Below are 16,182 nucleotides of genomic sequence, written 5' to 3' on the forward strand. Positions count from 1 at the left end.
TGTAATTTATCACTTACAAAGTCAACCAGAATGCATTCTTAATCCTTTGTTTACAGGCTAAGAAACAGGTGATTTTTGCTTGAGGCAAGGTATTTCATATATAAGCAAAAGACTCGCACTCTGTTTCTCCTCACTTTCAATACCCTTAACTAAGTATTAAATAAATCTTAAGGTTTGGAGTTTGGATTTTGTTTTTGGAATAAGACACTGTTGAGCATCCTAAATGAATCTTCAAGGGGCCTGATCTGCAAAGTCTATTTGCAATCAACTGATAGCCTCAGGAGGTTTTGGTGCAACATTTCAGAACCCAACTTCAAATAAATTCCAGAACAGTATTTCAATTTTAAGGGGCCTTCTTTCATAGAGAAGCAAGTATCAGAGATGGATTTGAAGCCTACTCCTTCTGACTCCATACCCAACACTATTCACTATGTTATACACTGCCTCTTTAAAACTTACTTTTAAGACTTAAAAAAAAATCTTCTTTCATATACAATGATTATCTAAATCTCTTAATTCACTTGAAAAGGCAACTTTGCCACTCAACTATTAGGGGTATGTAGACTCTGAAGAACTGAATCATGTTAAAGAAATAACACTACTCACTTCAGTTAGTCTGTGTAGCTGAACCACACTTCATAGACTCTGAGATTTAACCTGGTGTTTGTGTATAATTAAAAATAATTCGTGGTGAATTAAACCAACCAAGTTTTCTACCTGTCATTCAACCACAGTCAAACAGTTGGCCTTAATCTGTCAATTCATCTTTTTTCCCCCTTTTCTTAAATCATGGAAAACCTTTTTGAAAAGATCAAATTTATTATTTAAAAACTTCAAATGCTTTCCCTAAATTCATTTGTTCCTATTTGTCCCTCAAAATTTGTTAGCATAGATGTAAATTGGGAACTAAAAATTTAATTATTTATTTCAAACTGAAAATTGAAGTTAGTCTAACATCATTTATTTATTATTTCATCCAGGTATAAAACAAAACCGAGCCTGTTGGTTTATACAATAAGTAAATCTTGTGTTCTCTAAGGTGCCCTTAATCCTCATCTTATTCAAGGAAACTGTCCAAAATTATCTCTCAACCATTAAAATTTTCATATGTTCAGAGTAATTGGTTCTGAGTAGCCTAGATCAGTAGGTCTCACAGTATAATCTGCAAAGCCTAGAGGTCCCTGAAACCCTTTTCATGGGTCCATGAGCTCAAAACTATTTTCATAATAATACAAAGACATGATTTATGTATTAGAAATACTTCTCCCTTTCCAACTATATATCTGTGTGATGCTGGATCTTCTTCAGAGACTCCAACCAAAACAACATATAACAGATTCAATGCAGAAGCACGAGAGAATCTAACTGTGTTCTATTAAGGTAGACAGTAAAAAAAAATTGGCAAAACTATATAAAACAATACTAGTCCTTTAATTTGTTTTTGCTTTGGAAAATATTGTTTTTTCATAAAATTTTTATATTAACAGGTGATAGATTTATTACTGTTGTGTTTAAAGGAATTAAAACATTTGGAATTTTATCAGATTTAATTCCTAATACTGTAAATACTGATAGAGATTAATCCACATAAATAAAAAGATATCTGGGATAAATAATAATTATTAAGCATATAAAAGAATCCTGAGATCGAAAAGTTTGAGAACCACTAGTCTTCATGTATGAAGGTGGACTACACTAGTGTTTGCCTAAAAACTGAGAATCTGGTTATATTAATGTGAAATCAGAAATGACTCAATTCCTAGGAAAATATTCCCACTTGGTAGAATTTTCTACCTGAGCCTTGGATCTCTCATGACTCCTTTTATTTAATAGCTGGAGTGATTGTCCAAAAGAGTGCATTCAAGCAGAATAAAGCACAGAAACTCTTTACCTAAGGATTACGAAAATTTATATGGAATCAATCGATTAAAAACAAACAAACAACATTTATCATGTAGTTCTTCAGTGACTCACTATGTAGCAACTGGGGTACATAGTTCAACTACATGCTTTGATGATACACTATGTAGATTCAGTAAGTAACTGTGCTCCTGGCTCTAAATTTGCAATGATATTCAGGATACAGGCACAGCTGCAATGCAAAAGCTATGAGAAATTTACTGACAGGTCTCCTTAGAGACTATTGTGATCATCAAATTGATATACAGTGGGCTTATGTCTAAACAGATAAAGTGATTATAAAATGTCAAATCAGTTTGATATCTACATACTTCAGGATATCTCAATAAATATGAGATAGTAAAACCAAAAAGTTGTGAGACAAAGGTTGTTAGTTTCCTCCTTGCTGAAAGGGTAGAGGCTCTGAGGAAAGCAAAATAATAGATGAGCATTTTGTATTATTACATATAACATATACACATATATGTGAATGGATGAATGGCAGGCAGCATGATGTAGTGAACAGAAAATTGACCTTGGGGTAAAGAAAACAGAAGTTCAAGGTCACTTCTGACACATTCTAACTGTGAGACCAAAGGGCAACTCATTAACTTCTCAGTGAATTTGGATAACTCTAAAGACTTTTAAGTTACAGGTAAGCTGCTGACTGACATCAGTGAAGAGAGTTTCCAAACACAGACATTCTCTACTCTGATGAAATCATAGAGTCAGACCAACCACTGCCTGCCCTCCTCCACCCCAACCAATAAAATATACACAAATACTAAATCACAAAGGAGGAAGCAGCAGCATTTGAATGAACGATACCTGACTTTCTCCTCACACAAACGAGAGATAAACATCCCCAAAGCAAGGCCCATGTGGATTTGAACAGCTTGAGATTCATCTGCACTTGGTTTCCCAGGTAACCTAGCAGTCAGCATACTCAAGACTTCCTCCACCTTCTCCTTGCAAGATAGAATGAAAACTGGCACGAGGAGGGACAAAGCCATGGCAGCACAGGAACGAGCAATGGCACTGGCTGTGTTTTCACCAGAGTAGGATTTCTAGGGTGAAAAAGAAAGAGGAAGGAAGGAAGGAAAAAAGAAGTTAGGTTAGTTATCTTTAGGTCTTTAAGTAGAAGAACATTTTCCTCATGAAAGGACTATATGGCATGACAAACCTTTAACCAACAGGGCTCCTACAAAAGTGCTTCTGTGAGAAGGTTTATGTTCTCACTCACAACTATGGAATTAAAACATATAGCATTTGGGGCAGCTAGGTGGTGCAGTGGATAGAGCACCGGCCCTGGAGTCAGGAGGACCTGAGTTCAAATATGGCCTCAGACGCTTAACACTTACCAGCTGTGTGACCCTGGGCAAGTCACTTAATCCCAATTTCCTAACCCAAAAAACAAACAAACAAAAAACATATAGCATTTAATCTTATTTGAGAGAAGATTTGGGGTCAGTTTTGTTCCCTAGTAAGTGAGCATCTACTTTCTAATTTTAAAGACAAACAAGAAAAAGTAAAGTTCCTGTCCTTAAAGGTATGAATCCACTTGCTATCCAATCTGAGGACAGCTTGCATTATATTTCACAATTTTAAAAGTGTCTCTGTATGTAACTGGAAAATAATAAAATACTTTTATTTTTTTAAGAATAATAATTTAACCCCCCCCCCCAAAAAAAAGTGTCTTTGTAGAAAAACTAAAGAGGAAGAGCAGCTAAGCAACCCAGGCTTGGAGCAAACTACTAAGCCATGTAATAAATGGGATTCTATCAAGCCAGGCATTTACTGGGAGGAAAAAAAAATACTACAGTAATAGCAGGAAAGGTTCAAAGTTTAATGTGGAGAACTACTGGCACACCTCCCAAAATTTTGGTGGGAACGATTCCCAGTAAGTAGATGGATTATTTCCTATAAAGACTTAATTCCTTTTAATTAAAAAGGAAATAGAAATCCTAAAAGCCTCTAGTTACAAAGGAAAAACTAACTATTCCAAATGGAACTTAGAGTCATGTATACTATATGCTATATGTAATTATGGGGAAAGAAATTGATAATAACGTAAATAAAATGGTGGAACAGCCACATGAGAACAACTACAAAAAGTCTAAGATAATGGGGTTTACAAAATTATATACGTTTATAAATATATTTCAAATGGGAGGAAAAATAGGCTCATTTGTCATTTTCTATGATTTTATACTCTACATTTTCAGATATAGTTTAAAGTCAATATAGCCACTTGTAGTTATAGAGTACTTAGAAATATTTTCTATCCGATACTATTCAGCTTTTAATTTGCAGTGCTATAAAGGATAAAAATCCATCAATAAACATTAAGTACCTCCTATGTACCATGCACTAGGCTAGGCTCTAAGAATACAAAGACAAAAACCAAATGCTCCTTGATCTCAAGCAACTGACATGCTATTGGGGGAAAACAACATGTACATATAAGTAAATATAAACAGTACCCAAAGTAAATACAAGGTCATGAATTGGGAGGGCGGAAGGGGTAAGGAGGACCATGAAGGAAGGCAAATGTGGGCCTCAAGTAGGAGCTGAACTTTGAAGGAAGGCAAGAATTCTCTTTTCTTCTTTTTTTTTTGGGGGGGGGAAGGGGGAAGCAGGGCAATGAGGGTTAAGTGACTTGCCCAGGGTCACACAGCTAGTGAGTGTCAAGTGTCTGAGACTGGATTTGAACTTAGGTCCTCCTGAATCCAGGCCCAGTGCTTTATCCACTGTGCCACCTAGTTGCCCTGGAAGGCAAGAATTCTAAAAGGCAGAGAGAGAAGAAGAGAGAATGCGACCAGGGACAGAATTCAGATAGTGCAAAAGCACAAAGATGATCTGTGGAATACCATGTGTGAGGAATAGGAAGAGAGTCAGTCTGGCCAAGAGGAGTAAGATTAAGAAGTTTAGAAAGGCAGGCTGGAAATTAGATGAAAAGCTTTAGATAGAAAACTGAGGAGTTTGCATTTTATTTCAGAGGTAGGAGAGAAACATTGGAAGTGTTTTGTTTTGTTTTTTAAACAGGTCAGGTCTGTGCTTCAGAAATATTAACTTGTAAGATATACAGAGAATAGTTGGATTAGGGTAGTGGCTGTGTGAGTGAAGAGAAGGAAACAGGTAAGAGATGATACAAAGGTAAAACAGGTAAGATTTGGCAAGGGATTACATATACAAAGAGATAATGGAGGATGAGGAGTCCATGGTGACTTAAGAGATTGTGAATCTGTGTGATTGGAAGTGAAGTGTGTGATTGGTGCAGTTAATAGAAATAGGGGAATTAGGAAGAGGGGTAGGTGTGAGGAAGAAAGACAATGAATTCTGTTTTGGACAGGATGAGTTTGAGATGCAGAAATGCCAGCATGAAGATGCTGATGTGGGACATGACCTCAGGAGAGAAACTAGGACTAAATAAGTAGATATGGGAGCCATATGCTTAGAAAGGATAATTAAACCCATGGGTGTTGAGAGAGTGAGAGTGAGTGAGACAGAGAGAGGAAGAAGAGAGGAAGAGGGAGAGGGAGAGGGAGAGGGAGAGGGAGAGGGAGAGGGAGAGGGAGAGGGAGAGGGAGAGGGAGAGGGGAGGGGAGAGGAGAGAGGAGATGGAGGTCCAGGATGGAGCACTAAAGAACATGTACTGCTTGGGGTTAGGATATGAATGACCCAGAGAAGGGCAGCAAAGAGAGGAGAGTTGTGGAAAACTGGTGGGGAGAGAACATCCAAGAGGAGAAGGTGGTAGACAATGTCAAATGCTATATAGACTTTAAAAAAAGTATGAAGATTGAGAAAAGGCCTTGGGATAGGACAAAGTTTCATTGGTAACTGAAGATGGTTATTTCAGCTGAGTGTTAAGATAATGGAAGAAAAGAAATTAGTATAGAAACTTTTTCCTATTAGAAAACAAAAAGCAATAAAGATATAATACAGTACACAATACAGGTATTGTGAAAAGCATTACAGATATAAAACTAGCTTGAGAGGATGGCTGAGTCAAGTCAAAGTTTTTTAAGGATAGAGAAAACCTGGGCATATTTGGAAGAAGCAGGGACTAGAAGCAGTAGGTAGATGAGAGTGAAGATTTAAAGAGAGAAGTTAATATGGCTACCATGAAGAGAGAACATGCCCAGCTTCAAGATAGTGGAAATGAAAAGAATAACTTTTAAAACAGGGCTTGGGATGGGAGAATGAGACAGAAAACAAAAGCCCCAAGTTTTAAATTTGTAAAGCATGCTGGGATGGGTTAATAAGAAGAATCATTTTATTTTTTTCCCAAGAAGCCTATGAGCTTTCAGAATTTTGTATGCATTAAAAATTTTGTACAATATCCTGTCCTTGCAAGAATGTGAACCTGATAGCTACATCAAAGAAATCCACATAAGCTTCTAAACCTTTCTCTCATCATTAATTAAAGCACTAATGGGAACATTTGTAATAGAAAACAAGTTATTAGGAAGGAATGTCCCTTCTGAATAAAACTGGCCTACCAACTTCATCTAGCACTAACAAATAATTCAATTTCCCCTTTAAATTTTAAAGTCCAGTTCCAGACCCCACTCTCCAGACAAATACAAGGCAGGAGGTATAGAAATATGAGAAATTATAAAAAGAACACAGAAGGTAATAGGACTTCAGGTTAAATTCATGCTCTTAGCAACAATTCAGAATCTGTTCTTTATTTTTATCCCAACCAGCTGTAATCCTCTCTGCTCAGCTGTTTGTCCCATGACTAAGATAATTCTCTAATAAATGAATGGGGATGAGCTGAGACTAAAATGAAGTTATACAGAAAGCAACTCACAACCAGCTTGTATAAATGCTTAGGTTTCAGCAAAAGAGAAAGTAGAGGAAGTAAAAGGTTATGGAGAATGTTTCATTTTGTGACACTTAATAAGTAGTAGGTAACAATAATAATAAGTAACAAAGTTTGAATCTCAAGACCCCCAATTTGCTTTAAAAATTTCTTTCTTGCTTTCACACGTACATGATAGAACCAGGAGAACACTTGTCCCTTGGGTTGGTAATGGCTATCCACAATTACCAGGAGGGTATTGAGCACCATAGAAGTCCACTGTTTCATGGGAAGGAAGTCAGGTTCAATCTAGAGATGAAGGGGAAAAAAAAGAAAAATCAAAATAAGAATGGGAAAGAAGAAATAGACCCAATTATTAACTTTTGTAAATTCTAGAAACAGGTCACAGCTACTGCAAAATTTTAAGTTTAACAGCTAAAGGTTAAACTATGGTGGAAGTCTAAAATTAAGAAGAAGAAGGTGAAGTGAATCACTTGTTACCAATTACCCTTGCCAGTCTCTATTAGGAAGATGATTTGGGGAAAGAGACTATGAGACCACTATATATATGGAGTACTTCTGAGTCGCAAAAAATGTGGTGAAGAGGTATGTACATTCAATTTAATAAACATTAAAGTCATTAAGAACCTACATATTTGGGGCAGGTAGGTGGCACAGTGAATAGAGCACCGGCCCTGGAGTCAGGAGGACCTGAGTTCAAATCCAGCCTCAGACACTTGACACTTACTAGCTATGTGACCCTGGGCAAGTCACTTAACCCTAAGTGCCTCACCCCCCCCCAAAAAAAAAGAACCTACAAATTGAAAGGCCCCGTGGTAGGTGCTGATAACACAAAGACAAAAATAAAATGACCCCTGTCCTTAAGGAGATCACATTCTGCTAGGAGAAACTGATTCACAGAAAAGTAAATGAAAAAATAGAGACAGAATATTTTCAAAAGCAATAGAAGGGGCAGCTAGGTGGCACAGTAGATAGAGCATTGGCCCTGGATTCAGGAGGACCTGAGTTCAAATCTGGCATCAGACACTTGACACTTGCTAGCTGTGTGACCCTGGTTAAGTCACTTAACCCCAACTGCCTCACCAAAAAAAAAAAAAAGAAATAGAGTAATAACAACTGGGGCAGGGTCAAATTTAGACTTGATATAAGGGAAAACTACTCAAAAACAGAATGGGGTACCTCAGCGAGTAGTAGGTTGAAGAGTCTCCTATCATATGAGGTCTTCAAGCAAAGGCTAGATGACCATTTTTTTTCTGGATTATGTAAAATGGATTCTTATTTCAGTTATATCTTGACTAGGTTAAAAAAAAAGAGAAGAAGCTTGAAAATATCACCTAGATGGTGAATCCCAGAATTTAAGTCATGAAACTTTAGGGGTAAGTAGTATAGCCAAAATCAGCTTCAGAAAGACATCTCATTTTCCATTTGGCTGCACTTATTTTTGACTTCTCCTCCCCGATTGTGACAGGTATCTTTCCCTCTCCCTGTACTTTTCAGCTTTCTTTTGTGGATTATCTTCCTTGGTTAGATTGTAAGTTCCTTGAGGGAAAGGACTAGGTTTCTTTTTCATATTTTTATCCATAGCCCATAGTACCACACCTGGAACACAGCCAGCACTTAGTAAATGTTTATTGAATATTTTACTTTCAAAATGCCATGGTCAGAAAAAAGAAAACGTTTTCAGTGTCCCTTAACTCACCTCTGGTGCCCCATCAGTTTCTGAGGATAGGCTGTTTTCATGCTTGGATACGACAACTGCAAGACTTGTTAATGCCAGAAGCGCATTCCCTTTGACCACTGGGCTTTCCCTGTTGATGACAAGAAGCTTTTAATGATGATTTGAAGACATTAAGAGCCAGAGAAGGTGCTTCTGAGTAGAGAAGAATAGGAAGGGTGGAGAAATCAAGGAAGCCCTTTCATATTCTCTTCCATATCCCAATGAATATATTCATTTTCTCCCCATACCTATTCCTTACTTTGCTTCTCTTTTCTTCCTTTTCCCTTTTCTCTATCATGCATGAAGATGATTTTTTCTGTGCTTTTCAACACATGCCTATGAGTTTTTGTGAATTTTCACTGAGAGAAAAAAATGAAACAAAAACTTTAAGTGCACATTTTCTAGTCATTACTTTTTTTGTTTTGTTTCTTTTGATCTGACCAACCTAATGTTTACCAGCAGAGAGCTAGTCAGAACAAGATGACCTCGACCTTTTATTAGTGCACTGGTATGCTGGGCTAATTCAGCACCAAAACACACCTGCAACTTGACACTTTTCCGAGTAATTATGACCCTCACTTTTCCTGTCAATATAGCTCACAATTTGGGGACTTTGGATAAGATATAAATGACTTACTTCTGGACTATTAGGAGGTGAAGCTCATGTCATTCAAATGGCATTTTTTTTTTACATTAGCCATCAGGTATTTGGATTTAACTTTGTAAACCTGATATTATAGAAAAGTGAACTTTCTTAAGGTATCATGGGCTTTAAAAAGACTTGTCTTAGAATTCCATAGTTATCACATAGAAGAAATGCTCACACTGAATGACTTTAATCCTGCTGAGATGTTCTTGGTCTTAAAATAATTGTTTTCAGGGTGGTCACATTTGGTACAGAAAACATTCACTCGGCATTTTCCCCAAACCAAGAAGTGACAGTCTAGTTATGAGCCCCCTCCAAGATTATGAGCAAAAATCAGTATAGTAACTGGAGGACAAGACCAATTTTAAAATTACTCTTTAGTTTGAGCTCTAGACTAAAATGAAACTTTGGGCCTAACCTATGCATAGAAGCCCCAAGTGTGCCAGTGTCCTTCAAACAAGAAATACTTTGAGAACTCAGCTACTTGTCAGTCCCACTCTAGTAAGGTCAATGATCCTTAGAACTAGGCCATAAACACTTTAAAAATCAAGATGGGCCTCTGCAGTGCTTCTGGACTAGCTCTATGATCACTGGCCATACTGAGGTGGGACTGGGAATTTTCAAATAAGTTCCCAACTTTTATTTTGACAATGAAGCAAAACCCCAGCACAAGTACATCAGAGATCTTAAAAGTTGGATCTTTCTAATAGTTTTCCAAGACTAATGAGGACAAAGTTGTCAATACGATCCCCATTTGATCCAGTTAGCTTCATTAAATATAAATCTACTGAAGATCCCTACAGCACTCTGCTAATTCTAGCAGTGTACCTTCCGAATGCCCACTGTTGCTAACAACAGGTACCAGCTTAGCAACTATGAATGGAATAATAAAAAACTATCACCATGATGAACTAGCCAAATGAATCAAAAGCATCATTTCTGTATTTGAAGAACAATATGATTATAGTATTATTCTTATAAGCATCTCCATTGTCTTTTTTTAGTCATCAAGGGAAAAGTTGAATTAAATCGTGTTAACACCTAATGAAAGGGGAGTATTATCCTGCCATAAGAAACAATAAAAATGCAGAATTCAAAAAAGTTCTGAATTTTTCATTTTCTTTCCCTCAAACGTAGACTATACCTTTGGTCTTAGGATCATATTACTAAAGTTGCTATGAAGAAAAGCTTGGTGGGGCAGCTAGGTGGCGCAGTGGATAAAGCACTGGCCCTGGATTCAGGAGTACCTGAGTTCAAATCCGGCCTCAGACACTTGACACTTACTAGCTGTGTGACCCTGGGCAAGTCACTTAACCCCCATTGCCCCACAAAAAAAAAAAAAAGAAAGAAAAGCTTGGTGAATTGCTAAAGGATAAACAATTTTGCTAGTCTTGCTTCTCATATACACAATAAACACACAGTAAATAACTAAACAATCCACAAAATAACTTAAAGCTAGTGATTTCCTATTTCTAATATAAAAAAAGTATTATCTTCTTCTTGTGGAAGACAGTGTGTAATAAGGTAGGGAAAAGTCACAGCACATTGTAAAAGATGGTGTGATAGAAAGCCAGTTTGTGGTTTCAAACGTCAAATGAAAAAGTCTATGACTATGTGAAAACCAGATCACTGTAGCAATTTTAATATTCAGTCAATATGTCAATCCTCTTCAATTGTACCCAGTAAACAGGAGATACAATAGGTTCTCTTGACCTACACCCATATTAGCAGATGCATATTTTCTTCATCTTCTCTCCTTTACAGGAGGATGTAAGCTTCTTCATGGTCTGCAACTGATGCAGGTAGGACAGTAGGTAGTACAGATGGCTGGGGTGGTGGTAAGAGCAGCATTGACACCAACTCCCTTTATATGTGCACATTTAATGAAATGCCTAGATTGTTTTGCTCTTATCTCAGTCCCACATGAAGGCATTTCAGCACAGACCCATGGTCCTATGGGTACACAGAGGGGTGTGTGCATGTACCATATTAAGAAACCAAGCTCACTTCTTTATTCTCCTACTGACCATGTAAACTCATGTTAAACAAGCAGTTTTCAAAAGTGTGGTCTGGGGATTCATGGAGGTCCCTGAGACCTTTTTGAGGAATCCACAAAGTCCAATTATCATTACCATCACCAACACCATCTTGATCTCTAATGTGATAAATAATGATAGATATAACAAACAAAAACAAAAACTCTTTATGGGTATTCTCAATAATTTTTAAGAGGGTAACAGGGTCTTATGACCAAAAAGTTTGAAAACTACTATGTTAAACACTCAACTTTTCTCTGGTGTACTCTACCTGCAAAACCCAATTTTCAATATTTATATGTCATAGGTATATGGTTAGAACTCACTTAATTGAAAAAATTTAAAAATAAATATAATGGCAAAGTTTTGTTTTTTTGGGGTTTTTTGGTGAGGCAATTGGGATTAAGTGACTAGCCCAGGGTCACACAGCTAGTAAGGGTCAAGCACCTGAGGCTGGATTTGAACTCAGGTACTCCTGACTCAAGGGCCGGTATTCTATCCACTGGGCCAACTAGCTGCCCCATGGCAAAGTTTTTTAATTGCCTACTACAAGAGAAATAGACTATGTAAACGAATGAACAACATGAATAAGAAACTGAGGACAAATGGAGATTAAATTTAAGATGATTCTTTTACAATCTCTAACTAATAAATAAATAAGCCTTACTTTGAAGCTGATTTAATGATCTGGTCGGTCAGCATGTCTCTAACCCTGTAATAAAAAGAGAACCAACCATTATTACGCCTCATATTACAATGAGAAATGTTTTTTCTCTTGTTCTTCCACCAACAAGAACTAGCCGGTCTTATCATGGATTCTTAAAACTACTAATGTATTTAGTATACAGTGAGATGGTTTTGGTGATGCCATTAAGAAGGGTTTTCAATATCTGTCTTTGGCTTAATTACACCAAGAGTTATCTTCAAAAAGCTCTGTCCTGACCTTTCTAATGTGTTCTGGGAAATGAAAGTCCCAAACAGTTTGTATAAATTTGATCCTCCTGCATTTAAAGAGAGCTTTCCAAAGCAATAAATATACTAAAATCTAGTGTCCAAAAATAAAATGGATAGTGTGAAAATTGATGTAGCATTTATTATACTTCAGAAAATAACTGGCTAAGCTATCATGTGCTATAATCATCTGAATGTATTGGAACAAGGACCACTGAAGTGCTCACATCTCTTAAAACATTTGAGTAATCACTTTTTAGTACACTGCAGACCTGCATTTGTACAACTTCACATTGGATTCAAGACCAGGATAGACCTCTGTTCTTATGCCGCCAGATGTCCCCGTGATGCAATATAAAAAACCAGCCACACTATTATATTAAAAATGTAACTACTAATCTAACCAAAATGATAGCCATGTTTTAGGGCAAAGTTCTTAAGGGTTGAACTTGAAGTTATGTGACAATGGTGTGTGATAAAAATAAAGGTCAGGTTTTTTTAAAAAGTCAAGTTTCATTCAATGTGAATTTAATGTCTAATTTCAAGGCTTGGCTAGAAGATGCTCTCTTTAAAAAGTGGGATGCTATCATTTTTTCATCTCTGCATCCCTGGTTCCTAGGACATAACAGTTGATTAATAAATGCCTATTTCCTTGAACTTAAAAAATGCAGAGTAAATGCTTTTATTTTAAAATTAAGTGATGCATAACTTACTGCCTTCTCTGTACTATTAGAAAGATAAATTTAAGCAGCCTTAAGGAGGTAAGGGGATAGTTTATGGAGATGTTTTGAAAGGTATAAAGTAGGTTTTTTTTTTTTCGATTAAGTCATCAGTCTTTCTCATAGAATTTTAGAACTTGAGAGTTTCGTGCAACTGTGCTAAAAATAATGAGATATAGGGGCAGCTAGGTGGCGCAGTGGATAAAGCACTGGCCCTGGATTCAGGAGGACCCGAGTTCAAATCCGACCTCAGACATTTGACACTTACTAGCTGGGTGACCCTGGGCAAGTCACTTAACCCCCATTGCCCCTCGCAAGAAACAAACAAAAACAAACAAACAAAAAATAATGAGCTGTTTACTCTTCCTTATTTCTTACATTTCATCTTTTTGAGAAAGAACAGTCATGTAGTGGACATAACACTAGGCTTCTAGAGTTGGAAGAGAGACATGGGTTCATATCCTGACTCTAATACTTATTAGCTGTGTTATCATAAGCAAGTTATTTAAACTCTTTAATCCTCAGTTTCTTCATCTGTAAAACAGGAATGATAAAATCTATAGCAACTACCTTAAAGGATTATTACATAGTTCAAATGAAAATATATATAAAGCACCCTGGAAATCTTAAAGCACTATACAATGTCAGCTGTTCCTAAGGGTAAGGCTCATTAAAATTAGCGATGCATTTAATATTGCTATAATAAAATATGGAATACATATATTACTGTGAACAGAGCTACTATGTCATAGGACCACACTTCAAAACCAGAACTATACCAGAACCTTTTATTTTCATCTACAGATTTTTAGTAAATGTGGAAATCACAAGTAATCAAAATTAACTTCTATATACATCTTTAACTAAAACTGACCATTGGTTATAAACAAATTGCTAAGACTCAGAGAACTTTTTTTCCCCTGCATTTGGTTTGCACCCAGTAGAACTGCATGATTTTCATAGGCTCCTTTTTCCAAAACAAGTTAACAATTCTAACTACTTTTTACATTCCAGTGCTGATATATCCCACCAACAGAACAGTCCCAATTCAGTAGAGTCCTTCGAGAGTTCCCCAAAGAAATGAAAGTCTTGATGTTATACAGCTGTGCCCAATAGGCAAGGTTTCACTTCAAGGTGGGTAGGGGACTTGACTAAGTATGGAGTGGGAGGCAATGGTGGAGGCAGAAAAGGATAATTATCATTAAAGAACATATAAAATAATCTCATACATTAAAAAAGAGTACCCATTGAGAGTCTATCCAAGGTTTCTTAGAAAAATATAAACAATGAATGAATCTTCACTTATAATTTTAATGTGTGTGGGCTGTTGTTTTTGTTTTTTTTTTTAATAGGAATCACCTAGCAGGTCATCTGGAAATTTCTCCATAGCATTCATGCAGAAGTTACATCCCCCAACATTAAACCTTTTAAGTAGCTACCTTCCCCCTAAGTTTTCAATTCCCACAACAAAAGATGAGGTGAAGAAAGTCACCCCCTTACCAGATCCAGGCTGTAAATTTCTTGTACTGTATCTCTTCAGGAGCATCTTTTCCATGTTTTAATTGCATGTCCAGCTCTGCCTGTCTTCCCTGGAAAATCACAGGATAAGTCATGAAGAAAACTTTACAAGTGAAATAAGCTTAAATTTCTGTGGAAAAAACTTGAGTAATAGATGTAACCCTTCCCTTGAGGGCAACTTCATAATTAGATCTAAGTGTTCTTGATAGGATATTTTACTTTGAGAGATCATGTGTTAAGAAAATAGAATTATATTACTATACAGTCATTCCTTAATTTATGTAATGGGTGCAGTCTTGAAACACTGTAACGAAAAAAGCCTCATCTAGGAGTTTACCTTGGGGAGTCTCAATATAAGCTTACACTATCATCCTGGCTGTCCCTTCTTTCTTCCATCCCTCCTTTCCATTCTACACATTGTGATCACACACACACACACACACACACACACACACACACACACACACACACACACGTGCACAAAAGACATTCAAATTGCTTGTCTCTAGTTGCTATTTTGAACTAACATGTTATAGGAACAGATATTCTGCAAATTCTACCAAACAGTGCAATAGGTTTCTGGAAAATGTGTTATTATCAGGGTTGGGTAATACAACAATTGTTTTTTCTACACATTGCTCAGTAACTAATTTTTCCTACATTAAGTTTCCTTATGACAAGAAATAATAAATACACTGAACTTTAAGTGATATTATTAAAACTTTGAAAGCTAAATCCTTTTCTGATTTGTTAGTTCCTCTTAAAACTGATATTTATTTTGGGCAGATAACGTCCAACTTGATTTAGGTGAAACTAAAATGCAGGGTGAGTTGGGCAAGGACTCACTTATTTGTTTGTTTTCTTCAACAGAAGTGAACTCCTTTAGGGGAATACATAGTAAGAAATACTGAAAATTGTGTCTTGGGATAGCTTGAACCATAAACAAAATGGGTACTAGTGACTTAAATCTTCTTTCAAGAATACTGTATGCCAGAAGAATGAATTAATTAAGTCAATGGTTGATCCAGTTCAGTATTTTTTATAATATATTTTATTACTTTTGTTAATTATTTCACAATTTGAAATAAAAGTTCAACTTTCTCATTTTTGAGTTGCAAATTCTCTCCCTTTAGGGGACAGCTAGGTGGTGCAGTGGATAAAGCACTGGCCCTGGATTCAGGAGTACCTGAGTTCAAATCCGGCCTCACATACTTGACATGTACTAGCTGTGTGACCCTGGGCAAGTCACTTAACCCCCATTATCCTGAAAAACAAATTCTCTCCCTTCCTCCAGCTCCTTCCCCTCCCCCTTGAGAAGCCAAGAAATATATCAGTGATATATGTGAAGTCATGCAAAATATATTTCCATATTAGCCATGTTGAAAAAGAAAATATACACACACACAAACAAATAAAGGAAGTGAAAAAAGTGTGCTTCAATCTGCACTAAAAGTTTATCAGTTCTCTCTTTGCAGGTGGAGAGCATTTTTCATCATGGGCCCTTTGTAACTGTCTCAGATCACTGTCTTGATTAGAGTAGCTTGGTCTTTCACATTTGATCAATCTTACAATACCGCAATTACTGTGTGCAATCCTCTGGTTCTGTTCACTTTACTTCCCATGAGTTCATAGAAGTCTCCCCAGATTTCTCTGAAACCATCCTGCTCATCATTCTTATTGAACAAAAATACTCCATCACAATCAAATACTCTAACTTGGTCAGCCGTTCCTCAATTGATGGATATCCCCTCAGTTTCCAATTCTTTACCACCACTAAAAAGAGCTACAATAAGTGTTTTTTATAAATAAGTCCTTTTCCCTTATCTTTGAGATACAGACCAAGTAGTAATATTGCTGGGTTAATATTC

General features: G+C 36.6%; 1 protein-coding gene across 1 annotated transcript in view; it reads right to left on the minus strand.

The window, feature by feature from the left end:
• Positions 1–16,182, minus strand: part of FOCAD (focadhesin) — a 380,224-nt gene that overhangs the window by 60,687 nt on the left and 303,355 nt on the right. The window contains exons 23-27 of the mRNA XM_043979236.1: positions 14,297–14,385; positions 11,794–11,838; positions 8,427–8,535; positions 6,899–7,015; positions 2,728–2,966 (exon numbers count right to left, since the gene is read on the minus strand). Coding sequence (XP_043835171.1) covers positions 2,728–2,966; positions 6,899–7,015; positions 8,427–8,535; positions 11,794–11,838; positions 14,297–14,385 — 599 coding nt within the window. The remainder of the gene's footprint in view (positions 1–2,727; positions 2,967–6,898; positions 7,016–8,426; positions 8,536–11,793; positions 11,839–14,296; positions 14,386–16,182) is intronic.

This window comes from Dromiciops gliroides, chromosome 1 (assembly GCF_019393635.1).
Source record: "Dromiciops gliroides isolate mDroGli1 chromosome 1, mDroGli1.pri, whole genome shotgun sequence".
In the NCBI taxonomy this organism is placed as follows: Eukaryota; Metazoa; Chordata; class Mammalia; order Microbiotheria; family Microbiotheriidae; genus Dromiciops; species Dromiciops gliroides.